At 39.8% G+C, this 27,821-nt stretch overlaps 1 protein-coding gene and 1 non-coding gene across 7 annotated transcripts; both read left to right on the forward strand.

Annotated features, from left to right (window-relative positions):
* The first annotated feature begins 90 nt into the window (after positions 1 to 90).
* On the forward strand, positions 91 to 27,606 carry dazap1 (DAZ associated protein 1). 6 transcript variants are annotated; one of them, XM_041204211.1, is made up of 13 exons: positions 91 to 364; positions 6,670 to 6,710; positions 8,457 to 8,623; positions 9,912 to 9,986; positions 10,254 to 10,364; positions 11,900 to 11,948; positions 17,826 to 17,908; positions 21,422 to 21,578; positions 23,552 to 23,581; positions 23,688 to 23,837; positions 25,093 to 25,266; positions 26,553 to 26,645; positions 26,910 to 27,606. In XM_041204211.1, exons 1-13 carry the CDS (start codon positions 336 to 338, stop codon positions 27,089 to 27,091), a joined length of 1,341 nt encoding a protein of 446 aa, XP_041060145.1. In that variant the 5' UTR covers positions 91 to 335; the 3' UTR covers positions 27,092 to 27,606. The 6 variants fall into 6 exon arrangements, with proteins under 6 accessions (XP_041060145.1, XP_041060143.1, XP_041060142.1 ...); XM_041204208.1 differs by lacking the exon at positions 25,093 to 25,266 and having other exon boundaries at positions 92 to 364; XM_041204206.1 differs by lacking the exon at positions 26,553 to 26,645 and having other exon boundaries at positions 93 to 364.
* LOC121287707 lies at positions 23,229 to 23,343 on the forward strand. The gene has a single exon (XR_005945238.1). It is a non-coding gene; the product is annotated as a small nucleolar RNA SNORA13 (small nucleolar RNA).
* Positions 27,607 to 27,821: the final 215 nt, after the last annotated feature.

The following is a 27,821-nucleotide window of genomic DNA, read 5'->3' on the forward strand; positions in this document are numbered from 1 at the left end:
GAGGATTGCCATGGAGACGCTCTGACGTTGAGGGCGGGAGACCCCGTAGCGCTGCGGTTGTTGCGCAGTTTCGGCGTCGGTTGGGACTTTTGCATTTCCTTTCCCCGCCCCCATCTCTCTCTCTCTCTGTCGGTGAAGCGCAGGCGCCAGCGAGGGAAAGGACAAGCGCCGATCGATCTGCTCCGACCCCCCCCGCTCAGCCGCTCAACGACCGAACCCGGCAGAGAGAGACAGAGAGGAGAAATAAAAAATCGGAGAAAACGGCTGACCCACACCGAGAAACCGCCTTGCCGTCGAGCCGCGCCGACAGCCCCGTTTCATCCCCAGCCGCCGCCATGAACAACCAGGGCGGCGACGAGATCGGGTAAGAGCCGGAGACTAGGCCCCGAAGCCTTCTCTTGAGTTTGGAGACCATCAAAGTTTCACTTCAACCCCCCCCCCCCTTCTCCTTTACAATGCGTGCGCAGGCGACCGTTAAGAGTGTCGCCCTGGCTTTTTTCTAATAATACACCGAGGATTTTTTTCTTCCCGATCTCTTCCCCCCCCCCCCCCCCCCGAGTCATTATTGGAAGGGAGAGGGGTTGGGGAAGGAGAACTTAAAAGGGACATTGGTTGGGGCGGGGGTGGGGGGAAGGAAGGGTGATAATGGCGCCTTGTGAAGGTCATTGACCAAGCAGGAGGGAGGGGAGGAATTTTATCCCTTCTTTTCATCTGCTGTAAATCGAGTTTCCTTCACTCCCGGGAAGTTTATTCTGGGTGATCCCTCCGGGGTTGGGGTTGGGGTTGGGGTTGGCGTGGGGGGAGGGGGAGGGGGGCACCTCTTCGAAAGCTGCCTGGCCTCTAATTTCTTCCACTAGGCTTCTCCCCCCACCCCCCCCTCTCTCTCTCTCTCTCTCTCTCTCTCTCTCAACAAGTTTAATTTTACTCCCCCCCCCCCCCCCCGGGCGCTCAAAGCTCAATTTAAACCATGGTGGTTGGGGGCATGGAGGACACGGCCAGGGGCCGAAGTCCCACACGTGTCGCCCAAACCAGCACCAAGTGAACCCAGCTTCAGAATAAACCCTTATTCTTTTTAATCCCTCATTCGTAACCACCACCACCCCCCTCCCCGGGAACCCAAGCAAAACAAGTAGCTGATATTTCCAAAACGTTTTACTTGTGAAATTAAGGAAATACCCAAACGTTACCTCACCACGTGCTCTGCCATGTGGCTGTTCATTTTTTTTTCTCTGGGGGTGTGCGGGAAGCAAATTAACTCAATTTTTCTTGCAGCGGCGGAAGAAAGTGTTAATCGCGTCACCCAGTTAAACCGCATTTTATTGATATGCGGGTCAATAAACGTGCGTGGTTGCTGCCTGATGTTTGCTAATGTTAATTATTTCTCAGGGCTGTGGTAACGCCGCTTCATACAACTTAAACCTTAACAATTTAAATATGTATTATTCTCCACCCCCCCCCCCCCCTGTCTAGAATGATTTATTTATTCCCAAAATGTGAACTTCCCTGTTACAACACGGTCTTTCACCCTGGTGCAGGGTGTTTGTATGTGGTGCTGCGCAAAGTGAGTAATTGGTGTGAAAACAAAATGCTGGAGAAACTCAGGTGCGGCAGCATCTGTGTGTGGAGAGAAACACGAGTTAACAATTCGAGTTCAATATGACTTGCTCAGAAGAAGAGTCACGTTGAGAGTCACGTTGGACTCTAAATGTTAACTCTATCTCTCTGCACAGATGTTGCCACACCTGAGTTTTTCCACCGTTATCTGTTTTCCAGCATCCGCAGCATTTTGCTTTAAGTGAGTAACTGGGGTGGCCTCTAGAATTATTCCACTTTCGGAAGTCCAGATGTAAATGAGAATGGTGCTTTCTGGGCAGCTTTTTATTTTGTGGGAACGAGGGAAATATGAGCTGGTATGTATGCAGAGCTAGCCTACTCCAACTTTGTTTTAGTGCTGAGGTTCCCATGCTTACAAGGAAGTAGATTTTGTTGGTTGTTAATAGGGAAGTAAGGGGGAGTGATACATGATCCAGACAATATATGCAAGTTACAAAAGCATATTACTGTGGATGCTGGAAATTTGAAATAGGAACAGAAAACACTGGAAATCTGAGTGGGTCAGGCAGAATGTGGAAAGAAACAAAGTTGATGTTTCAGGCCAATGACCTTTCAACAGCAATGGAAGCAGTTAGTGATGTAACAGGTTTTAAACAAGTATAAATGCGGGGGGGGGGTGGGGGTGGTGGAAGAGAAACCGATAGGCTGAAAAGCAAGAGATTAAATTACAAAAGGGATGATGGTGCAAGGCATCAGGGGGTGGTGATGGGACAATTAAGCAAACAAAAGTTGGGTCTGGAGCGGTGTGAATGGAAATATTTGGCGGTTGCTTTGTTAGGAACCATATGTTCTACAATGATGAGAAAGAGCTGGGAAATTGGCCTAGAGTTGCACTTCTTTGCATAGCAGCACAGATATACCAGAATACCAGTGTGCTTTTAGTTTTGAAGTTGTTTACCAAAGAAACATTTTTCCTTTAAGCAAATGAGTGTATATTTTTAAAAGTATTTGTTTATCTGCTTTGCTGAGATTTGTTAAATTGTTGTAAAAATTGGTTTTGTTTCCTAGAGTTGTAGTGAATTAGCAAAAGATTCTAACAAGTCTTTGTAAACAAGAGCAAGGTGTAATTCTTAAAAGTTACAAGATTGTTTTGATTTAACAGTTTGCCTGGCTTAAAGGAAGCACTCGACAAAACAATGTGAATATCCAAAATAAATTAAAAGCAACATACTGTGGATGCCGGAAATCTGAAATCAAAACAAAATGCTGGAAAAACTCAACAGGTCTCAGAGCTCTGAAAAAGGATCATACGGACTCAACATTAACTTTGTTTCTGTCTCCACAGATGCTGTTGGACCTGCTAAGTTTTTCCAGTATTCTCTGCCAAAATAAGTTAGTTTGTAGAAACATATTTTCTATGATGAGACAAACTTTACCACTCAAATGGTCGTTGAAATTGCATCAATTGTGCTTCTATTGCTGAAGCAGTTCTGTAATGTTAGTTCGAACTTGTGGTGCAATGGACAATTGTAAAAAAATCATCTCATTGTTGAAGTACAACTATAGATTTTGGGGATGGTGGTATATGGACCGGTAGAGGTACAATAACCATGGTAGCAAGTACAATGTGCTCCATTTTTTATAACAACACATCCTGCCCTTGAACTGAGTGGCTTCCTAGACTATTTAAGAGGGCAGTTGAGAGTCAATCACACTGGAGGGCCAGATCAGGTAAGAATGGCAGATTTCCTTCCCTGTGAACCAGATGGGCTTTTAACAAAAATCAGTGTTAGTTGCCATGGTCATCATTACTGAAATGAGCTTTATATTGACTGAATTTAAACTCCACCAGCTGCCACGGTGGAATTTGAACCCACGCCTCTACAGCATTAGTCTAAGCCTCTGGATTACTAGCCCAGTGACATTACCACTACACCACCATCTCCCCTATAACAATGGCCGAAAGGTTGGTCAAAGAGATGGGCCTTGAGTGTCTTAAAGGACAAAAGAGGTAGGGACAGGTATAGCGAGGGAATTCCAGCGATTAGGGCCTTGGCAGCTGAAGGCACGTGGATGTGCAAAAGGCCAGGGGGCATCAGTACCTCTCAAGGATCATGGAGCTGGAGGAGATTAGAGAGGGCCAGGTTAGGTAGTGGAGGGATTTGGAAACCAGGATGAGAATTTTTAATTTGAAGTGTTGCTTAATGGGTGTCGGTGTTGGTCGGTGAGCATTGGTGATTAGAACTTAGTACGTGTTTGGACCAGGAAAGGAGAATTTGGATGATTACAAGTTTGTGGAGTATTAAATATGGGAAGCATCAAGTCCAAAGGTCATAGAGGCTTGACAGGGGGTTCAGCAACATATGACCTGAGGCATGGGTGAAGTTTGGCATTGTTAGATGCGGAACTAGGTGGTCTTAGAGCAGATACATGGTCGGAAGCTCATCTCTGGGTTGTATATGGCACCAAGGTTGAAAAGAGCGTTGTTCTGTCAGGGAGAGAAATGGAGACTGGCTAGGAAACAGTTTGTGGCAGAGATTAGTAAGTTTGCGGATGACACAAAGATTGGCCAGGTGGTTAACAGTGAGGTTGAGTGTCTTGGGCTACAGGAAGATATAGATGCTGTGGTCAAGTGGGCGATAAGTGGCAGATGGAATTTAACCCTAAAAGTGTGAGGTGATGCACTTTGGAAGGAGTAATTTGATAAGGAAGTATTCAATGAACGGCATGACACTAGGAAGTTCTGAGGAACAAAGGGACCTTGGTATGTGTGTTCATGGATCCCTGAAGACGGAGGGGCATGTTAGTGAGATGGTGAAAAGGGCATATGGGACACTTGTCTTTTATCAATCAAGGCATAGATTACAAAAGTAGGGAGGTCATGTTGGAGTTGTATAGAACTGGAGTACTGTGTGCAATTCTGGTCGCCACATTATAGGAAGGATGTGATTGCACTGGAGGGGCTGCAGAGGAGATTCACCAGGATGTTGTCTGGGATGAAACATTTAAGTTATGAAAAGAGGTTGGATAGACTTGGGTTGTTTTCGTTGGAGCAGAGAAGATTGAGGGGTGACCTGAGCGAGGTGTACAAGATTGAGGGGCATGGACAGGCGTGGATAGGGAGCAGCTGTTCCCCTTAGTTGAAGGGTCAGTCAAGAGGGGGCACAAGTTCAAGGTGAGGGGCAGGAGGTTTGGTGGGGGAGGTATGAGGAAAAACTTTTTTACCCAGAGGGATGTGACAGTCTGGAATGCTCTGCCTGGGAGGTTGGTGACGGTCTGGAATGCTCTGCCTGGGAGGGTGGTGGAGGCGGGTTTCCTCACATCCTTTAAAAAGTACCTGGATGAGCACTTGGCACGTAATAACATTCAAGGCTATGGGCCAAGTGCTGGTAAATGGGATTAGGTAGGTATGTCAGGTGTTTCTCGTGTCAGTGCAGACTTGATGGACCGAAGGGCCTCCCCGCACTCTGTAATTCTTTGACTGAAGGCAGTGGCTGGTGGAGGCTATTAAAAGGACATTCTGAGACTTGGGGGAGGATTTAAATGCAAGGCTGAGAATTTTAAATCATGCTTCCTTTGGATTAGCAAGCACGTGGGTGATAGGTTAGCAGGACCTGCTGGAGGATAGGATACATGTAGTTTAGACTGGCATTTGCTGAATTACTAAAGTGCTGTGTTGTTGGCAGTGCTTTGTTTTGGATGAGATGCTCAACCAAGGTCCTCAACATCTGCATGTATAGAGGGAGGTAAAAGATGGCTGTGGCTCCATTTGAAGAAGAGAAAGAGTTCTTCTGTCTCCTGACCAATGTTTATTTCTCACCTAGTCTACCAAAATGGATAGCGATTTGTTTCCACGTTGCTATTTATCATATTTTATTGATTGTTTGAAATTGGTCATTGCTAGTAGCTTGGGAGCAGACATTTTTTGATATCTCTACTTGAAATAGCAACATGTAATTGTATTCTAATATCGGGATTGGTTAATGTCTATCATTTGCAGTTATGTAATTTAAATTCAACATTATTAGGATATCTTTGAAACAGTTAAATAATTCCTCCTGATTTGGGCTTGTGTGTTGTCCAAATGCAAATATGTTTCTTTAGCAGCAATATGATAATGATTACAGTTATACAATTGATTTATACAACCTGATTTCTTGAGGACCAAAGGTGATCATACTTGGCCTCTGTAGATTTTGGACTTTCCACTGTCCTGAGAGTTCTAACCTTAGAGGGGCTGTTCTCTGATATTTTGTGTATCCGTTTTTTTTTTGTTATATCACATGGTACCCAGAACGTATATTGAACCAAATTCCTTCTTGTCGAACCGCCAGACTTGACATAATGACTGTCTTGATGGTTTAACAGTTCAGTTAATATTACAAAAGGAACAATCTCAAATAGTCAATTGATACTGTTTGGATATTTCCATTGTTCTGACCAATACCCGATACTTGCACCTGATGTCTCCCATAATTTCTACTACTCCTGTCCTGGCCAGTAACTGGTGTTAAGACCTTCAAATTCTGATGATTAACTGTGGGATTCAGGCAAATTCTAACAATTGTTTTCCCAGGGTGCTTGGATAATGGGTAATTTTCGAGCATGAAACTGAAATAACTCATGGCTGAGACCTTTGTGTTCACTGTTTCTGCATGGAACAACTAGGATTATCATTGAATATTTCTTTAGATGCTTGTCATCCTGAATAAAATTATAATTAATTATGGTTTAATTTGATACTTTTAGGAAAGAAAACTTTCTTAATAGGTATTTGATTAAACATCTAATCTGCAGACTAGTGTGAATTGAAGAGTGCATTCTGTAGATTGAGCACATGGTTAAAACCATTTTTATGGAGGGTAACCACAGAATGGTTGGATTCATCAGCCTAGTTCCTGTTGTAATTTCTATGCAAGCATGTTGGAGTTGCAATAAAATTAAATAACTTTACATAAAGTGAGGAAGTTCATCTTGCATCTGCACACCAATTTTAAATGATATTGTTTTATTCCTGTTCTGAAATCCTATTATACTTAGTATCTGATATGAATATTGAACAGCCATGGCAAAATTGTTTCAGGAAAATGCTAATACTGATATTTTATATTTCAGGAAGCTGTTTGTGGGTGGTCTTGACTGGAACACTACACAGGGTAGGTTGTGTGCTGTTTTTGCTAGTGCTAGTAAGAGTTTTGCCAATGAGTGAAGTTAAATGATGACATTTTACTCAATGTGGTCATGAAACACGGCACCTTTGATTCCTTTGCTGTCTAGCGGTGATAACCTAGGTGTAAAAGGTAAGGCTGAAGCGTTTGCTACAATCTTTAGCCAGAATTGCCGAGTGGATGATCCATCTCTGCCTCCTCCGAAGGTCCCCAGTATCTCAGATGCCCGTCTTCAGCCAATTCAATTCACTACACGTGATATCAAGAAATGGCTGAAGGCACTGGATAGTGCAAAGGCTGTAGGCCCTGACAATATTCCAGCAATAGTACTGAAGACTTTTGCTCCAGAACTTGCTGCGCCCCTAGCCAGCACAGCTACAGCACTGGCATCTACCTGGCTATGTATAAAATTGCCTGGATATGCCCTGTACATAAAAGGCAGGGCAAATCCAATCTGACCAATTACTGCCCCATCAGTCTACTCTTGATCATCAGTAAAGTAATGGAAGGGGTCATCAACAGTGCCGTCAAGCGGCACTTGCTTAGCAATAACCTGCTCACTGTGGCTCAGCTTGGGTTCTGCCAGGGCCACTCAGCTCCTGATCTCATCACAGCCTTGGTTCAAACATGGACCAAAGAGCTGAACTTCCGAGGTGAGATGAGAGTGATTGCCCTTGACATCAAGGCTGCATTTGACAGAGTGTGGCATCGAGGAGCCCTAGCAAAATTGGAGTTAATGGGAATTGGGGGGATAGCTAGTCATCTCAGCTTGAGGATTTTACTGCAGGAGTTCCTCAGGGTAGTGTCCTAGGCCCAACCATCTTCAGCTGCTTCATCAATGATTTTCTGTCACAAGTCAGGTGTGTGATGAAATACTGCCCACCTGCCTGGATGAGTGAAGCTCCCACAACACTCAAGAAGCTTGACACTGTCCAGGACAAAGCAGCCTACTTGATTGGCACACATCCACGTTCACTCCCTCCATCACTGGTGCACAGTACAGCAGTGTGTACCATTACAAGATGCACTGCAGGAATTCTTTAGGGCTCCTTAGACAGCACCTTCCAAACTCAACCACTGCCATTTAGAAGGACAAGGGCGGTAGATAGATGGGAACACCATCGCCTGGAGGTTCCCCTCCAAGTCACTCTCCATCCTGACTTGGAAATATATTGTCATTCCTTCACCGTCGCTGAATCCTGGAACTTTCTTCCTTACAGCACCGTGGGTGTACCTACACCACATGGACTGCGGTGGTTTAAGAAGGCAGCTTGCCACCACTGTCTCGAGCAACTGTGGATGAGCAAGAATTAGTGGCCCAGCCAGTGGAGCCCACACCCCGTGAATGAATTTAAAAAAAACTTGTGTTAGTAAGCTTCCATGCTGTATGCAAGTGAAATAATGTCATAAGCCAACACTGGATGCTCTAGGTGAATCTTTTCCAATTTAGGTTTTCTGACCATGCATACCTATGGATTTCAACCTTTGAGCTGTCGCACTCAATAGTTTGAATGTCAGAGAGCTGTCATGCCTATTCAGAAGCTTGAATTTGTAGCCCTGTACTGGATCTCAGAACTTGAAGATGTGACGTGAGCAACGTGAACACAACTATCCAAATTGTTTTTACTTGATATCTTCCTATTATTGTTATGCACACCAGTTTGTAAATTGGGCTGCAATAGCTGTTGAAGGTGGTGAAAACCGAATTTGACTCAATTTTTAATATTTCAACAGAGACTCTCCGTGACTACTTTTCCCAATATGGGGAGGTAGTTGATTGTGTAATAATGAAAGATAAGATGACAAATCAGTCTCGAGGTTTCGGATTTGTGAAGTTCAAGGATCCAAACTGTGTGGGCACAGTACTAGCAAGCAGACCTCATAATCTTGATGGAAGAACAGTAAGTTGGTTTTAAACTGTTTTGTTCTAATTGACATTTCTCAATGTTTAAAATACTAATTTAAATACTATTTAAAGTTTCATAGTGCTTGAACCATCCACAAGCAAAAAGAGCAACTAATTTTCTGTTAGGTGTTTACCTTGTTGCCTTTCTGTAGCTATTTAATAATATTCTTTAAAGCTATTCATATAATCTGCAAGTTAGCTTGGCAGTTCATTGTGCTTCCCCACTGCTATATCCATTCTGTCTTGAAATAAATATCTTGCTACATCAAACTCATCATACAGATCATTTGAATTGATAAGCCCAGTCCCACATCTTGAGGTTTCGAAATTGCATCTTTTTTGGGCTACTTCAGCCTAGTTTCCTTGGGAGAACCATGAGGGCTGATCTGCAATTGTTGCTGACTGATTAGGCCACCCTTTTGAGCTATATCGAACAATTTTTCTAGAAAAAATTTAGAACAGTTTTGGGTAATATTAAGAGTTACTTGATGTGCAAAAATAAGTAAAATGATTGTGAAGTACAAATGTATAGCTACATTGTAGCTAGAGAATGTTATTCAAGATTCAATTTAACAGTTGAAAGTATTGGACAGTTGTTTCCTAGTGTTGAATATTAAAATTGGAATGAAGTGTAGTGACTACCAATAAAGTAAAACTAGTGCAGGTGTATTTGACAAATTTATGGAAGGTTAATATTCTCCATTTTTGTTAACTGTTTGATGACTGCTCTCTTTTGAGTTGATATAAGTAACAATTCACATTGCATCAGCATCAAGTGTAGCTATAATGCTGCATCCAGAATGCTAATTTCCTTAAGTAGATAAAATGTAGCATGAAGTAGTTGAATTGTGGGTTGAAGTACATAGGTTTAGATCTGTTAAAATAACTTTAAATTCCAGTTATGCAACAGCAACTTGTATTTATATAACACCTCTAATGTAATAAGTCCAAAAAGGCTTCACAGCATCATAAAGCAAACCTTTTGAAGTAATCTCTGAGCTCTGTCTCACTGCAGTTGTGAGCCACATAAGGTGATATTAGGTCAGATGGTCAAAGGCTTGTTCGAAGGAGTAAGTTTTAAGGAATGTCTTTAAAGGCAGAAAGAGAGGTAGAGGGGCTTAGGGAGGGAATTCCAGGACTTGTGTGCCTAATCTCTTTGGAAATCATTTTTTCCCCCGTGATTTTAAAGTACTATTGATCAGTCTGCCCTAATCCCACTCGCTACTTACTAGAAACCAGTGGCCTTTTTTGTACATTTTTATGTTTTTATTTTATTTTTGTAGATTGATCCAAAGCCATGTACACCTCGTTCCATGCAGCAAGAAAAACCAAAACCAAAAGAAGGTGGTGGATGGGGAGTAAGTATTGGGTAGAACATGCTAAGCCTTGGACTTCATGACGTGGACTACACTGAAGCTGCTTGCTCTTAGTGTACTGAAAGGATTCTGAGCTCTGTGCTAGATTGCAGATTTCTTAGAAATAGAATTTTTGTGTGACAGGACAGAGTTCAGTGGTCTCACATTGAATGTTTTAAATATGTATCTTGAGTCTCAACAGTTTTTTGCATCTCAGTACAAGCAGTTTTGTCACCATTTTTTTTAAATACATCTTTTTTTACTTTGCAGAAGGGTTCACAAAACCAGAGCAGCAATAAATCAAAGAAGGTATTTGTTGGTGGAATTCCTCACAACTGCAGTGAGACAGAGCTCAGGGATTACTTCAAAAGGTTTGGAGTGGTGAGTAATTTATCATGTTTGCACTTGTACCTAACTATTTGTAGAATATTCAAAATGTTCCTTTGTGGTCATTTTGACTCTTCTCTTAATCTGACCTGATAGAACTGATCTTTATGGCACAACCTACCAACTTGAAAATGCCTCGTTTATTCTTAATCTTTGCTCTCTGTATGTTAACCAATCCTCTATCCATTCTCAATATATAGTCCTCAACTCAGCCTCTTTTTTGCGGCACCTTATCAAATATCTTTTAGAACTCCAAGTAAGCTACATCTACTGACTCCCTTTTATCTACCTTGCTAGTTAAATCCTCAAAGATCGAATTGATTTTGTCAAACAAGGTTTCCCTTTTGTAAAGCCATGCTGACTTTGTCTCATCGTACTATGATACACCTCAGTCCTAAATGGCTGATCCCTGATTATGAGCCTGTGTTCTGGGTTCCCAGTCAGAGCAAACATTTTTTCAGCATCTATCCTGTTAACCCCTTCAAGAATTTTAAGTCTCAAATCAATCACCTCATTCTTTTAAACACCAAGGGACATAGGCCTCATCTATTCAACCTTTTGCAATGGATGACCCCCATATCCTAGGAATTTGTCCGAGGAACCTTTATTGCACTCCTAAGAAAAATGTGTCCTTCTTTAGATGAGACCAAAACTAGACCCTGTATTCCAAGTATGGCCTCACCCTTGACCTGTAGAATTGTCATAAGATTTCTTGTATGAGGCACCCAGGCCCCTCTGCACACATTTCCCAGTTCCTCTCCATTCAAGAAGTATTCTGGTTCCTAATTTTTCCTATGAAATTGGATAGCTTCATACTTGCCACATTGGGCAAGAACATGGCAGATGGAATACACTCACCCAACCTGCCTAGATGCCTTTGTAACCCTTTTGTATCTTCCTCACCGCTTTCTTTCCCACACAACTTTGTATTGTCAGCAAACTTGAATACATTATACCCAGTCCCCTCATCTAAGTCATTAATATAGATGGTAAGTAGCTGTGATGCACAAGCATTGATCCTTGAGGTACACTGCAGGTTATAGCCTACCAACCCATAAACGTCCTTTTGCTCCTACTCTTCTGTTCTCTGTCCATTAACCAATCCTCAATCTATGATAACATAATGAGGACTGACAACAGGATCATAATCAACTGTGTGATACTCTGACTGCTTTGACAGCTTGCTGGTGGACCCAGATGAGCAGTTCCTTACTGAGTAAAATATAAACTTCCATGTCCTATGATTTTTGCTTTTAATGTTTAGTTTTCCTAATGCTTCTGTCATTATGCTGGAGTTACTTTCTCTGTGTTAGTGAATGGAGCAGTGACTTCATTGTAGATTTGAGGGAAAAGTGAGTAACAGTTGTTTCTATTTGATGCATCTTGATTGAGGAATACAAGACCATAAGAGAAGTGAATGAACTGATTTTGTCCAAATAGCAATTTCTTCTTGACTTTCAGTCCTCTGTCCACGTCTTTGCATTACTTGTCTGTCTTGCTGCTTTTGATATTTTGATTCTTTCTTTCAGGTCTCTGAAGTGGTAATGATCTATGATGCCGAGAAGCAGAGGCCCCGAGGTAAAGGCTGATCCACTTTGTTGTTGATTTAATCCATCTTATATTCAGATGACAAACTGTCTCTTTTAAGCCATACAGTACTTTTCAATATGGGTTCTCAGAAATGTTTATATGACTCAATTTTCCCATTTTTTTTCTTAAAAGCCATTGAGAGGCAGTGTTAATTTAACCTCTGACAAAGAAGAATGAGAAATATTGAAATTTATGCCATTGGAGGCAGGTTTTATATGTTAAGTCACTTGCCTGGGAAAAACTTGCATTTCGTACAACACTTAGAAACATCAATTATAACCAGATATTACAGTAGCTTCTCTAATAGACTACCAGTTTGCCACTTTCCAGTAGCTGCTTGTTGCTATAGAATAAAATCCTGAAATAAGTAAACTCCAGAGATTTAATGTACCTCTGAAAGATTCTTGGACTCTGTTAAACACTCTGAAATGCTGCCCCTTTCTTGTTTGACCTGAGTATTAAAACTTACTTGGTAAATTATTGTGCAATTTAGTTTTGGACAAGTGATCTGTGCAACCATAAAGCAAATAGTGGTAATGTTTTAACCAATTAGTTGTAAAGGTTTAAACAATTAGTGTGACATCCTAAACAAGTAAAACTAAAGTTGTGTGAAAATACTTGTCTATCAGGCCACAGAAATGAGATTCCCCTGTTGTATTTTTATGCATATAATGGGGTTCATGCCTCGTTCCAGAGACCTAAGCACAATTCAGGCTGACACTTCAGTGCAGTTTTGAAGGAGTGTTGAAAGTTGGATGAGAGTTTTAATTGAGGCCCCCATCTACCCCTTTGAGTGAATGTGGACAACCCCATAGCTTTATTCACAGGTGAGCAAGGGAACTTTCCCCGTTGTTTTGACCGATATTTCTCTACCCATATCACGGATTATCTTAATGTGGCTTGTGGGACCTTGCTGTGTGCAATTTGGCTGCAATGTTTCTTCACGTGACCACACTGCAAAAGTATTTAATTTGCTGAAGTGGTAAAATGTGAAGTTTGTTCTTATAATGTATATGAAACATTACAGTAGAACATTTTGTCCTTTTTTGGTTTGTTGCCTACAGTCAGGACTGATCCACTGTCTTTCAGTGCACTGTCATGTGACATTCATAAGGTTGCAGTCATAGCTTTGTAGGTTTTATGAGGATTTTTTATTTGGCTGAGAGTCATTTCATTATCATACAAAAGGTGGGTAGGGGTTTGGGTTGCAGAATATTTAACTTTTTGGCATGTCTGAGCCTGAATCCTAACTCAGTATGACTCACCATTTGATGTGATCTCAATTGTGCAAGTATTAACAAGTTCTTAGCCATATTGTTGGATGGAATACTTTGTAGTGGATTTATGTGCTCTTTTTCCAACCTGCATCTTGCAAGCCAATAATGGGAACTCCAAAACAAAAACAGAATTACCTGGAAAAACTCAGCAAGTCTGGCAATGAGAGACCGAATGTAAACTGGGCGACCGCTTTGCAGAACACCTGCGGTCTGTCTGCAAGAATGACTCAAACCTCCCTGTCGTTTGCCATTTTAACACTCCACCCTGTTCTCTTGCCCACATGTCTGTCCTTGGCTTGCTGCATTGTTCCAGTGAAGCCCAGCGCAAACTGGAGGAACAGCACCTCATCTTCCGACTAGGCACTTTACAGCCTTCCGGACTGAATATTGAATTCAACAATTTTAGGTCTTGAACTCCCTCCATCCCCACCCCCTTTCTGTTTCTTCCCCCCCTTCCTTTTGTATTTTCCAATAATTTATATAGATTTTTCTTTTCCCACCTATTTCCGTTATTTTTAAATCTTTTCTGCCCCCCCCCCCCCCAGAGCTATACCTTGAGTGCTCTACCATCTATTCTTAATTAGCACATTCGTTTAGATAATATCACCAACTTCAACACCTCTGTGTTCTTTTGTCTGTGACATCTTTTGATTATCTGCTCCTATTACTGCTTGCTTGTCCCTACAACCACACCCCCCCTCCACTTCTCTCCCCCCACAACCCCCCCCCCACCTTAAACCAGCTTATATTTGACCCCAGAGATAAAAACAAAAAAACTGCGGATGCTGGAAATCCAAAACAAAAACAGAATTACCTGGAAAAACTCAGCAGGTCTGGCAGCATCGACGGAGAAGAAAAGAGTTGACCTTTCGAGTCCTCATGACCCTTCGACAGAACTTGAGTTCGAGTCCAAGAAAGAGTTGAAATATAAGCTGGTTTAAGGTAGGTGTGTGTGTGTGTGTGTGGGGTGGGGGTGGGGGGTGGCGGTGGAGAAAGTCTCCGCCCCCCCACACACACACCTTAAACCAGCTTATATTTCAACTCTTTCTTGGACGAACTCAAGTTCTGTCGAAGGGTCATGAGGACTCGAAATGTCAACTCTTTTCTTCTCCGCCGATGCTGCCAGACCTGCTGAGTTTTTCCAGGTAATTGTTTTTGTTTTGGATTTCCAGCATCTGCAGTTTTTTGTTTTTATTAATAATGGGAACTCTATTGTCATGTTTGCAGCCCAGGTAGTTGTTTCAGCTAAAGAAAATAACGTATTCAAAGGGCCATGGAGCTGAAGATACAAGTCAATTTTTTACATATTGTATGACCCTGCTGACCAAGTTATATTCATCTCTGCTTTTTTTGACCTTGAGGTACCGTAACGATGTTGCCTTTCCTTCCCTTTTGGCCATGGCACCATCTCTGTTTTCATGTGGCCAGTGACTTGGCTGAGCACAGCACTTATTTTAGTCAGCTGGGATTTTAACCCAATATTGTATAATTGTCCAACTATGCAAATATAGTAGTAGCGGTGCCATCTTGACAATATCATCAGTACATTGAAGGGGAATAGTACGCTAAAGAGAGAATGTAAACAAATAATAGTAACTGCTTTCTGTGATGGTAAATGGATGAAATTAGCTTACAAGACAGGCACTGAGGACTGTTGCATCAGTAAATTTGAGTTGGATAAGTAGTTCCAGGGATATAATTTGAGTCTTGGGATATATTTTCTAGGTATGGTCAGATGGATTGCTATGCTTCTCTTTCCACCACCCCCACAACCCAGTATATTCCTAATTAAATATTCTTAGATGTTACAATGCAACTATTTCATTTAAATCCAAACTGTCTCATTGGGAGGAAATAGCATCCAGCCATGTGGTAAGTGAATCGTTCACCATAGCGAATTATCAATAGTTTGATTATTGGCTGAAATAAACGTTTATAAATGAAGTTGAGTGGAAACACCCACGTTTTCAAGAGGTTGGCCTGGTTCAGAAATTAGCTGATTGCATGTGATCAGGTAAATTGCAACAGCTTAAAGCCCTTAAGCTGTAAATTCTTCGAAATATGTAGTGTGAGCTTGCTTTTATAGTTATCTATTGAACTGTAAATTGCTAACAGAGTCTATTTGACATTCTGAGAACCTTTTATGAAGAATCTGTATGTGAAAACCTTTCTATACCCGTAAGTGTGCTTGCTAAAATGGCAGGTTTGAAGTTTTTGAGCCTCATGCTCTTTTTTATTTCGGTTGATGTCCTAACAAGTTGAGTGCACCTTTTAATCAAAGTTCCTGCATTTTACTAAAAAAGATTAAAGTTTTCCAAGTTTATTTTTGTCCCCAGATAGGTATGTTAATTGACCAATCATTGGTTAGAATTTGTTCTGTCAACTATTTCTGAAGCTTTTTATTTGGTGGTCAACTTTTAAAATCTAATCTAAAGACAGTATGATGGCTTTCACAGTAGGTAGATTATCTGTTACTGGTTTGTCATCTGAATCCATTCATTTATTTTGGATACTCATTTTCAAGATATTTATGTCGAATATATACGTAAGTTAATTAGTCTTCAGTCTTAGTTTCTTTGCTTTGTTATTTTAAGTATCATAATTTACATATGTAAGTATTTAGCTAAATCTAAGTGCAGTAATGATAAGAAACGTGACTGTGCCTTGGTTCAATGTAATTAACTTATCTCTTTAGATTTTCCTCTCTAGGTTTGTGATAAGTTGTATCACACAGGTACAGGCCAGTTCTACACACAGGAGGGATGGGATATGTCTGTCTGGGAACTGCGATCTTTGATCATTTGCTCTTGTTGCTGACAGCAGAATTTCCTGCTGCAAACCATTTTGGCCTGTATCTTTGTGTATCAAATGTTTTTAAATAGAACTTCTCTGGGCTGACCAACACTGTTGGATAAGCTTTGAGGGTGCCTACTGTAGAATATATTATTTTAGTATGGTTTATAAAGCTATAGCACTATGTTGCTGCTGTCAGCACTAGCTGCAAAGCAATGTGCCTACCAAGAGGAAAAACACAGGGTTTCAGATAAAACTGGTTGGCCCCAAAATTATATTGCTGTTTCACCGGTGGTTTTCTAGAAATCATTTGAAAACTGCAAGCAATTTTTCATATTTTAACATCTCTATTCATTTCTTTTAAGTTTTAAATCTTGTTAAAACATTACTGTTATCCCTGGCCTGCTTGTTTTGGCTTTTAACTAAATTGTTATGGTATCTAGATGGTCAAATAATTGAGGTCCATGGGCAAATAGGAAATGGTAGTGCATCAGACCATGGTCTGGCACTACATTCTAGCCATGTTGCTGAAGCAAAGTGCTTCCCTCAATTCCCTTGCTACTTTGTGCCACCTTCTGATGTATAGTCTGCCTTTGGGTATCCTCAGTTTACACATTTGTGAAGAAAGCCAAATAATTTTAGAAGTTGATGATTAACATTGGCTAATGTATAGTTTTTTTAATAGTACATTCTGCATGCTTTTCTGCCAAACAAGGTCTTTTGGAGGTACTGTTCATTTAGTCTTGTTCCACTACCGAGTAGCTTGATATAACATTTATTTGATGTTAAAAGGTTCCAAGCTGCATATATTGGTGACTTGTTACATTGCAGTGGTTATTTGCAGTGTTATTTTAGAATCCACAGAATATCATTCTAAAATATTAAGGTAATTAATCCCTGTTGACACATAGGAATCCTTTTTTTGTGTGAGGGCCAACTGCTTGCCTTAAGTTTTAATGGCCAAATATACCTGGGGAAACAAGTTAAAGCAGCTTCATGAACCAAGTTTACTATCAAAAATGGACGTGTTTGATCGCTTTAAAAATAATTAAAAATCTGAAACTGAGGTTGGTTGACAAGCTCTGAGACTTCTGTTGAGACTATTCCTCAATATGCTGGTAGGAGATACATAGCCCATAGAGAGCTCTCCCTTTGATTTCACCTCCACACCCCACTTCCCACTGGAAGAAGCATGGGTCCTTTGTTTAGAACCTCCCTACAGCAATTAGGCTGAAATTAGGGATATAATAGTGAAATTAATATACATAGTCCTAATATGAACTCTTCTCCCGCCCATGTGTTTTTTTGACTTGCTGCCATAAATAAATTTACATTTAAATTTTGCACAATGAGATTAGAAGCAAGGACATATGTTCACTTGCCTTGTTAGTTTCCTTTAGCCTTGATGGTCAGACTATTATGCAGCTTTTTTTTTTGAAACCCTGTCAGTTTGGAATGCTCTTTTGTAAGATCATGGAACAGCTAGGGCTCAACTTGGTGTCAACCTACCCTACTCTAAAAGCTCCAAGTTTTGAAACACTGCTCTTGTGGTTCACTGTGGTTTGTGGATTTTTGTGGTCCATGAGTAGTTATCACTGGTAAATTACTGTACTTCAATATAGGTGAAATCCTGACCGGCTAAAACTTGTCCTCCTGTCAGTGATTGAACAGAAGAGGCTTCCAATTATCTGAAACCCTGGGATATCCTTTAAATTACCCCGCCCTAATACTGTGCATCATCCTGTTTTGTGTCACTACACCCTGCTACCTTGATTCACTCTTCGTCGTTGGATAGGTTTTGGATTTATTACTTTCGAGGACGAGCAATCAGTGGACCAGGCTGTCAACATGCATTATCACGACATCATGGGCAAAAAAGTGTGTAGTTGTAGTTTTATTTTACCCTTAGACTGAACCGAGGCTTAGGTGACTGGAGATTTCACTGGGGTTATAGTGTGTGTGGTCTCTACATTGAAGAGAATCCTGTTAAGAGGTAACTTAACTCTTAGAAGGATCCAGATTTTAATCCTATTTACTGTGGAAGAAGCAGTAAATGAGTTGTATTTCATGCGTTTACCCGTTTAATAATTATATATACAAAATCACTTTCAACTTAGTTAAATTAATTATGCCCACATATAAGAAATGAGTCTGCATGCATTTAAGCAGAATTTTATTAGCTACTTGCACGTTAGTATTAATTAGCTGTATTAGTTAGCTATTCATCAGAAGACCGGTGAAATCTGTATTAATCATTTAAGTCTCCGTTTAAAAAAACCACTCCTTCAGATATGTTTTTAAGGACAGAATTTGTGACTAAGTATTTTGAGTTGTAAGAAAACTGGTAGATATGACACTTAATGTGAACACTGTGTTGACATGCTGAAGGACTGGTGGTCAATTTTATTTTGTTTTGTCAGAGGTCACTTGCTGTATATTTAGTCGATAATAACCTGCTTTAATGTAAAAACCCAGTTAAGTGGCCTCATTTGCTTGATCTTCATACTGTGTTGTAACATGACATGTGTGTTTACTCTTGTGTATTGGGAAGCAGTGAATTAAACTGCTTAACTTGGAAATGAGTGATATTATATTCTGGTATCAGTCTGGTTCTTGTTTTACATGAGCTGTGTAGTGCAAGTCATGTAAAACAATTTGAGTTTAAAATGTGGGGTTATTTTGCAAATTAGTTCCAAATGAGATTGATCCTTGCATGCGTCCAGTACTTTGGGCAAAAGAAGGTTTTAAAAATTGCATCATGTTAACTTGGCAGTTATTCATGAGCATTGAAAACTTCTATTGACAAACCATTTGTTGGAGTTTTGAGTATTACTTAGCCTTCAATATTCCATGAAGTTGAAACTGCCATAGTATTCAGTCTGCTTGTGCCACATAACAGCGCTGCAGTGACCCAGTTGCTGATTGTTCATCGCTGTTGTGTTCCTGAGAGGCATTTCCAGGCTTGTTTAAAATTAGCTTGCCCGTCCCAAAATCCAAACTTGATAAATCACACTGCAGGATTTATTGGAGAGTGAATGCGTTTCTAGGTTTTGGCAAGAGAAGCCTACATTTTGTAAACTGCATTTTAAGTATAACTGTCCAATGTTGAAAAAATGTTTACTTGATAAATTACGGATTGGGAAATGCAATGGCCTGGACAGCCTTTTGCTACCCCTGATCTGGGTTTGGATCCAGCTCAGACCACAGAATGAAAATCTGCTGACTGTAAGAGTCCCTTGCTAGGAGTTTGGGCACTCTGAATCCAGTTCCCAGTGGCTGCAGAGGTGTTCCTAACGTACTAATTTGCAGTCTTGGAACCTGTAGGGAGGTTTTCAGACATAGAGAATACTGCATTGACGCAGAAGGGGTTCCTCATAATGTTGAACCAAGCACATTTGGTGCAGAGTAGAGGGAGCTTTACTTTGCATTTAGCTGTTCTATATCTGACTTGGGAGTACTTGTTGACCAAAATGGGTAGGGCTCCATTAGAGCAGAACACATTTTTCAAACCAGTTCATTTTAATTTCTAGATTAACCCCCAATAATATTCCTTTTGTCACACTTCCAATGTGAAGGGAATGATTTGCATATTTGAATTTTTGTCCAACAGTTGGTATTGATGTGGCCTTGTTTATTTATAAAAGTGTATTCCCTTTCCATATGTGAAAAGACGAAGGTTGAATTTGGAGTAGACTTTGACTTTGGAATGACAATTGCAGGTTGCTTTATGGTGCTTTATCAAGATAACACATTGTAGTTTCAACTTTTGCCCAGGGTGCTGTATAAAATCTGAGTACATTTGTGCTGTGCAAGGCCAAGATGCTGTAATTTTTAAGGTGTTATTGGGTGCATCTCCCTACTTGTCCTCTTTCCACCAATCATAGAACTTTCCAATAATATGCCTTTTGGTTATGGTGCATTTAGCAGTGTAATAAAAGAAAATAGTACTTTTACAACTAACAGGAAGTAGGTTATTTTTGAATTAGTAAGCTTTACATACAAAAATTTATGTACTTGCAGTGCAGGAACGAACACAAATCTTGCGTGCATAATAACAAGAACATTGAAAACATCAAGTGCAGGAATATCAGCACTTTTGTGACAAACGATATTTTAACCATTGCTTAAAATCTGAGGTCAAAGCCCGAAAATTTGAGTAAAGTTTGTACTGTCTTTCACAACCAGCTAAATCTCCGATGGATTAAATTTTGAAGCGATAAAAGTATAATTCCTTTTTTAAATAAAAATGAAGTGAGGAATCTACACTAATTCTTCAAATAGAATTTTTTTGCATTAACTAGATGCAATTCCTATTAAGCAAGGGGCAATATTAAGCATTTGGCTTGCTAGAATAAACTATCGTTAAGTTCAGCGGCATCTCTTGTATCACTTTGTGAAATTCAGACTATTAATCCATTTTATTGAACTGTTGAATGGAAGTCTTCAGCTTTTAATGACTTGATGGTATTGTCCAATCGACATAATTGGTTCTTCCCACCTATACAAAGCTTTTTCAATGTAATGACTTCGCTGGTTTGAAGTAGTATCAAAATACTTCTGTTCCTTTTCCAGTCAGTCTTAAATTTAAGGTAGCCAAAAGTATTGTTAAGTAGGTTGAATATAGTACTATGCTGTGTAGTGGGAATTATTAGACTTATAATTAACTTTGAAACAGTTAATGAAATATTGCTTTTGACACTTGTGTGAAGTTAGTTTGTATATTCCCTAAAAATGACACTATTTTTGACTTAACTTCAAGTACTGTTAGCTAAGTGATGGTGGGGATGTGTACTTTATTCAAACACAGTATGAAGATTTGCTTCTAATTTACTCAACTGTCCATTTTTATCTGCATGTATTTCCTTTTTCTGTTAAAGATGTAATTTAAGACTCGATTAGCTCATCCATTCCCTTCTGACATTTTGTTTCAAGTAATTAATTGAGATTCTTTATGCATAGCCTGGGGAAGGTAAGTCATTATCTTCCATTAGATGTTTAAATAACATTTTTAAGTAAGGCCACAGCAAACTAAAGACTATGTTTCTCAGGTAATGTGGATTTGTAAAAATGGTGATGGTTTAGATTGATTTCTTTTACTCTAGACTTTGATCTTGTTAATTTCAAATGAATTCATTACAAAATTTAGATATTTTTAAATTTGAAATACACCTAACCTATTGTGTAATGAACACTAGTGTAAAGCAGTAATTTATACTTGAGAAACATATATATATTTATATATATTGGCCTATTTAAGCTATTTAATGTAGTTGTAAGTTATAAGATATAAGTTGTAATATAAGTTTAATAGATATGGGTGTGTCAAGGGAGAGGGATATGGAAGCAAAGGTAGAGTGGGTTTTTTATCCTTCCCTCTGTTATCCTAATTAGGTTGAAGTGAAACGTGCAGAACCTCGTGACAGTAAAGGTCCAGGGCCTGGCCAGCCAGGAGCACCACAATGGGGCAGAAGCTTGCCAAATGCAGCTAATGGCTGGGGAGGTCAGCCCTCACAAGGCTGGCAGCAACAGAGTTATGGTAGTCCACAAGGTAAATGGGTTAATCATACAAAAATTAAGGTGAATCTGACGGATTTGTATTTAATGTGCTATGTAAACATTTCTGAAATGCTACTACATAGTTCTATAATTGTACTTGATAAATTTAGAATTTGTAGTAGAACACTTGGCTACTGTAACTTTTGGAAAGCTTTTAAACGAAGGCATTACTGAAATGTTTTCCATTAGCATTTTTCAACAGCAATACCCATTTTAACAAATTGGGATTTTCAATTGATTTAACCTCCACAGACAAAAAAATGTTCATTTGAGTAGACGACCTGCCTGGAAACAAAGTCCATTGCCATACAGCATGCATCCACGTGAATACACGTTACACTCTGCTGCTTACCTGTCTCTGATAGTCATTCAGCTTTGAACACAGGAGCTGCCTGTGATATTTGCATGTTTTCCTACTGACCATTATGATGAATTACCTCTCTTAGCTTGACCCTGTTGGTGTTTTTGCCCGAGTTAGAAGGTCCGTGTATTCTTGCCTAAAACGCCAAGCACGTAATCTTCATTGATACTTAAGTGCAGTGTTTGAAGTTGGCTACATTATTGCAGGTACCAGTGACCCAAAATGTAAAACAAAATAATTAGTTCTTTGTGGGATTGTGCTTTCTGGCAGCTGTGGTTGCCTACAAAATGTGACTAGTTCAGAATTAAGTAATTGGTTGTGAGGGCATGAAAGGTGTTACATCAATGTTTGTTTTGTTCTTAGCTGGAACAGGCTAACTTTGCTGCTGACTTAAAAGCTTGTGTGTAGAATAAAGGATCATTCTTAATGGAATAGGATCTTTGTTGAATTTGTCTTGGCTCAGAAATCTGTACTAATTGTTGCAATTAATACCTTGATGCTTCAGGTGCTATTTGTGAAATGACTTTCTCTCAGACCAGCAAGGATTCCCTTATATGCTGAATTAGTTTACAGTGGGGAGTGTTGACACAATCTGCCCCTCTGCTCCTGGGTTTGGAAGGTAGGTTTAAATGCGCCAAGGTTCTTTGTCTCGATCGCTGATCTAGTGACCCTGTTGGAAAGTGCAGCTGGGCATAATTTACTGCATTGCTGAAGTCTCTCCTTCCTTCCTTTGATTTTTGGCTCACATGCACATTCCCTGTATGTTAATTACATTGGCCTTACTTAGGTTCTCAACACTGCTTTGGGGCTAAGAATTGCAGGTTTGCTCGCAACAACTCCCTGTATGCAAAAAGTAATGGAACATCATGTGAATGATGCTTGGATTCTGGCAGACTAACATGGGTGTCATTTACCAAGGGATGCAAGAAATTCCTTTTTGCCTGTGGAGGTTGAACTGCAGCTGAAGGAGACTGATTGCTTCTGTAAACAACATTGGAGCAGTTGGGTTGTTGACTTATGTTTAATTGCATGGCAATTCCTCTTAAATGAAACGATTAAGAATTGAGAAATGCTAAGTTGTCAGGTCCCCTCATTGTATTGCTTTTCTTGTCTGTCATCCAAGATGTTCAGTGTCTTGTGTATATAGAAAAAATGCTGCATTTGTTTGCACAGTAGAAATTAGCTGGCTGTGAGGTACTTTGAGTATTAAATGCTAACAATCATAATTTTGACAAAGTTACCATTGTTTATGTGCTGTTGCATCGCAGATGGAAAGAGCATTGCCTTTTGTGTTGCCCACTTAATTCTTTAATATAGATGAGTGAGGTGTCAAAAAAGGCATAAAATAACTTGAGCTGTTCCAAGCATCCTGTTGCTGTTATACTTCAGAATATTGTGATTCAGCTGAAACGTGGTTACCTTCGAATTTGTGCAGATTGGATTGTCTAAATAGATGTTTATGAATTAGCACAAACTATTAAACTAGGTTGAATGTAGATTATTTTATATTTAGTGCCAGTTATAACAACGTTCCTTCAGACCTTTTGAGGAATAATTATAGTAAATGAACGCTGGCTTGGTTTTAAGTATTGTATGTTTTTCAGGTATGTGGATGTCACCTGGTCAACCAATGGGTAAGTTTTTTGTTTTTTTTTAAAGCTAATATGAATAATGCTTGGTATCACGCTTGAGGGGAAAACAAACTCTCTTTACATCTTTGGCTGTTTTTGTGTTTTTCAGGGGGGTATGGGCCGCCACCGCCTCCAGGAGGGAGGGGTGCCCCTCCGCAGCCTCCCCACTTTAATCCCTATGTAGTTCCACAGCCGCCTCCAGGAGGATTTGCACCACCTCAGGGATTTGGACAGGGTTTTGGTGCACCTCCACAATATGGTATGTTTTTAACCTTTCACTTCTGCAGAACAAGGCAAGTTTTAGACTATATTGTAGGATTTTGAGTTGGAAGTATGGAGGAAAAATATTGCCTGTCACATTGCAAACATATCAAAAATATTGGGGTGACTGATCAAAGCAATGTTTTTGATTAAATTCATGTATCAATACATGTGTTTAATTTTTCAGAATAATATAAAATGAGATGAGAGTACTTGTTACTGGGTGTGGAATATCCACACAGATGTTATTAGTATGAAAGATAATGTGTTGACAGCGACGAAGTGATCAGTTTTTAACCATGATAAAGCAATCTGACAGCGAGTCTGGGAAGTGTTTTATAGTGTGCAAAGAGGGAAATTATATTACACTAGTTAAGTGACACCATGTTCAGAATAACTGATTAGAACATGATGACCAGCTCTACCACTTCCTTTTCATCTGTGGTAAACCATTAAGAAATTTTCAGGTAGGTATTATATGTAGATGTGAAATTGTTTCACAGTTCTGAATTTGTTACTCAATTGCTTTATTGTCATGGCTTTTTGTGACCTAACAGTGCAGCCTGTAGAAGCCTTGCTTTCATGTCTTCAAAATGTACATTTTTTAAAAATCTCTTCTGAAAAGTTAAGTACCTTCTGTCAAAATGTCTTGCGTGGTTTCTGCATTGCTGCTCTTGCTGACTTTTAAAAAGGTCCATTGAGAACCAAGCTGGGTTGCTCTTTGATTTTGCAGTATACCAGCTGAGCTGTCCTATGCTGAGCTTGAACCTATAGTTGTCCCTGGTTGCTTTTAACTGATGACCTATTTTATTTCACCATGTGAATGTTGCAGTCTGTTTTTTTCATCAAAGTAAGTAACCTCTATCTTGATCCCATATGGCTCTAAACATTCCTTTTGTTTTAAGCAGAGAGAGCAGAATGAGCAGCACAGTACTGAATTTGTTGTGACTGACTACTTTCCTGCTAGTCAATTTACAATCAGTCAAGAGTAAAACAGCTGGGTCCAGTGTAGTACAGTGGAATCCATGCATTCATTATACACACACATTGGTACACCTCAGTATGGCAGATGCCCAAAAAGTTTCTGTTTCTGGCCATGCCTGGTGTTTTTATTTTTCATAATCGTTAATGTTCTTGTCCCATTGTGACAAATATTTAAACGATGTGATCACCCCCACCCACCCCTATATTTTTTTTTTAAATTAAAACATCTATCACCTGTCTGACCTGAGCTCATTCTTGTTGCTATTCAGGCTATGGAGGATTTGGCGCACCTCCAGCTGACCAGTTTGGCCCACCTGGAATACCAGCACCCCCTGCCACACCAGGAGCAGGACAGATGGGCTATCCACCAGCAACACAGACACCTCAGGACATGAGCAAGCCACCTGCTGGACAGCCCGAATTCCCTGGGTACAACCAGTATGGTAGGTAACAAGTAGTGTAGGATTTTTGAGGTGCTGTAGGATTAGAAAAGAACACAACCCCCTTCAATGCATTTGACTTTTGAAGTCAGAAGCCCCTCTACCTGCTTGTATTTCCAGCAGGTTTACGTGAATACCAGAAGACAAGGAGGTAAAGAATGGTGGGTTGAATTAGATCATCCTTTTCTAGCATTTTATAACTGTTCATGGATGTGAGATCTACTGTTAGGGACAGAGCAGGAGACATAGCTTACAAAGGGAAAATTACTAGCAAAAAACATAAGCTTACATGATAAATAGTCGTTCACATCTTTTTACATCAATGCAGTGTTGTAGTTTTCAATTCCATGTCTCCTGATTTCTACTTTTGTCTGTTCCTCCCTTTACCACCCCATCAAAAAAAAATGTATCTTTGAATGTCAGAGTTTCTAACCCAGCTGTTGGTCTCTCTACTGTTCTTGATCTGAATCTTAACCTGGGTCCATCTGCTTCCTCTCTTACCTGGCTAAATGCAGCTCCTTGCTTTTTGTTCTAGATGTAAAACCTGACTTCCCGTCTCTGAGTAAGCAGAGTGACTGCTTCAGCCAGATTACATTTTTGAGGTGGAAAATTATAAGATTACCAGGATCTGAATAAATTGAAATGGGGCATTTAAAAAAGAAAATGGTGATTTATCAAGGGCTTCAATCTATGAAAAGGACTCCTTGTTAAATTGGCAATTCTAAATGACAATATTCAGTTGTCAACTTCTGATTATGTTGGTAGTAATGTTCAGTTTTAAAAGTTTATATTTTAAGAACTAATATAACTGAGCCCTTGAAGAAAGATGCTGTGATATTTGCTTTATCTGGCAATGCATTCAGATTTTTTTTATTTACTCATTTGGAAGTAGCTGAACCAAAGCATGTAATTCACTAAAATAATCTCTGCTCATTTAATCACTGATATGGGGTGCATGTTTGTTATCTCCCTACATCCAAATACACTGTGCAGCTCAGTAACTTTTCTACAGGCTGTACTACATTCACTAAAGGTTCTTGTCCATGGGGCGCAATCCCTATTGCTAACTTAGGCACAGTTTGTTTTAATTTTAAATATTGATAGTTTGTTGCCACAATTTTCCTATATAGAATAACAAATTGACCAAACATCTGCTTAAATGTATTTCTATTTCACTGGCATTTCTGTGCATCCCTATACCACTGGTGACCTGATGCATCTATGCCGTGGATTGAAGCAGGCTCAGGCTTACTGGGGTAGTCATCCTGGTTTCCTCATCTCCCTAATAGGCATGGGTAACTATCCTCAGGATCCTTCAGGCTACGGACCCACGCGTCCTTCTCAGACTTACGGTCAGGCTGAGCAGGGATATAGTGCAGCAGGTAGGTGTTGCATAGACTTTGAACTGCCTTGCTTCAAAGATGAGTAGCTTAAGTAGGATGTAGTCCTTGCTCACTTAGTTTTCTTTTAAATGGGAGAATAGTGCTAAATCAATTGAGCATTTGTTGTGCTGGTACAAGGATGATCTAATTATACAAAAATTAAGTTTGATTTTTCACCAGTTGTTTTCTGTATAGTTAATGGTGACTTTAGTTTGCATATTTCCTCTAAACAGTCATAACTTTTCTGTTCTATTTGTTTAATAGGTTATGGGCAAGATATGAGTGGTTTTGGCCAGGCCCCAGGTTTCTCGGATCCAAATCAGCCAGCTCCCTCATATGGAGGACCCTCAGCACCAGCGCCTCCAGGGGCTCCACCATCTGCACCGGGTGGATTTGCCCGCGGTCAGAACCACAATGCTCAGGGGTTCCATCCTTACAGGCGTTAAAACCATGGCAGGGAAAAAAATAAAGGAGTATATTCTGGTGTAAAATTGACCAGGAATTCCTTAATTTTGTGACTCTTTTGTGACAATCACTTGATTAAATAACAAAAACAACAAAAAAAATTTAAAAGGAGTTTGAAGGATACGCTGTGGGCTTTGGACTGCATTTCTTTTGAATTTATTCTCCTCTCTTCCCAACAGCACAAATGACCTCTTTGTGCTCTGAGTGTTGCAAGGTTTAGGAGAAATATTCTGCTGTACCATATAACTCTTGATTTCATTTTTTTTTGATTTGTTCCTTACTCTGAGCCTTTGTTTTACCCTAGTATACTTTTATGTTTAAAATTGAAACATTTGAACACAGACGTTGCAATTTTTAGGAGAAATTTTGTACTATTTACATCTGACTTATTTTTTAATTTAAGATGTAGATTTCCCTTAAGAATGGCTGTAGAATAAACTGCAAAATAAAGACAGATGACCCCTGGTTTAAATAAAGAGAGCACATTTCGTTTAAATGATCTGACCTCTGACTGATTTTTGTGTATTTCAATAAGGACTCTAAGATATGCATCTGTAGCTAGCTCAGAATTGGTTGGTTTACGATATTTAAATTACTACATTTCAGCACAACAGAAATAAGGACATGATAGTGAACAGAGCCCACCCGAGTGAGAAATGTAACTGTTCCTGGCTCATTCCTGTCAGTTTTCTGAAACATTTTTTAGTTTTA

This window comes from Carcharodon carcharias, chromosome 14, assembly GCF_017639515.1.
Source record: "Carcharodon carcharias isolate sCarCar2 chromosome 14, sCarCar2.pri, whole genome shotgun sequence".
Classification (NCBI taxonomy): Eukaryota; Metazoa; Chordata; class Chondrichthyes; order Lamniformes; family Lamnidae; genus Carcharodon; species Carcharodon carcharias.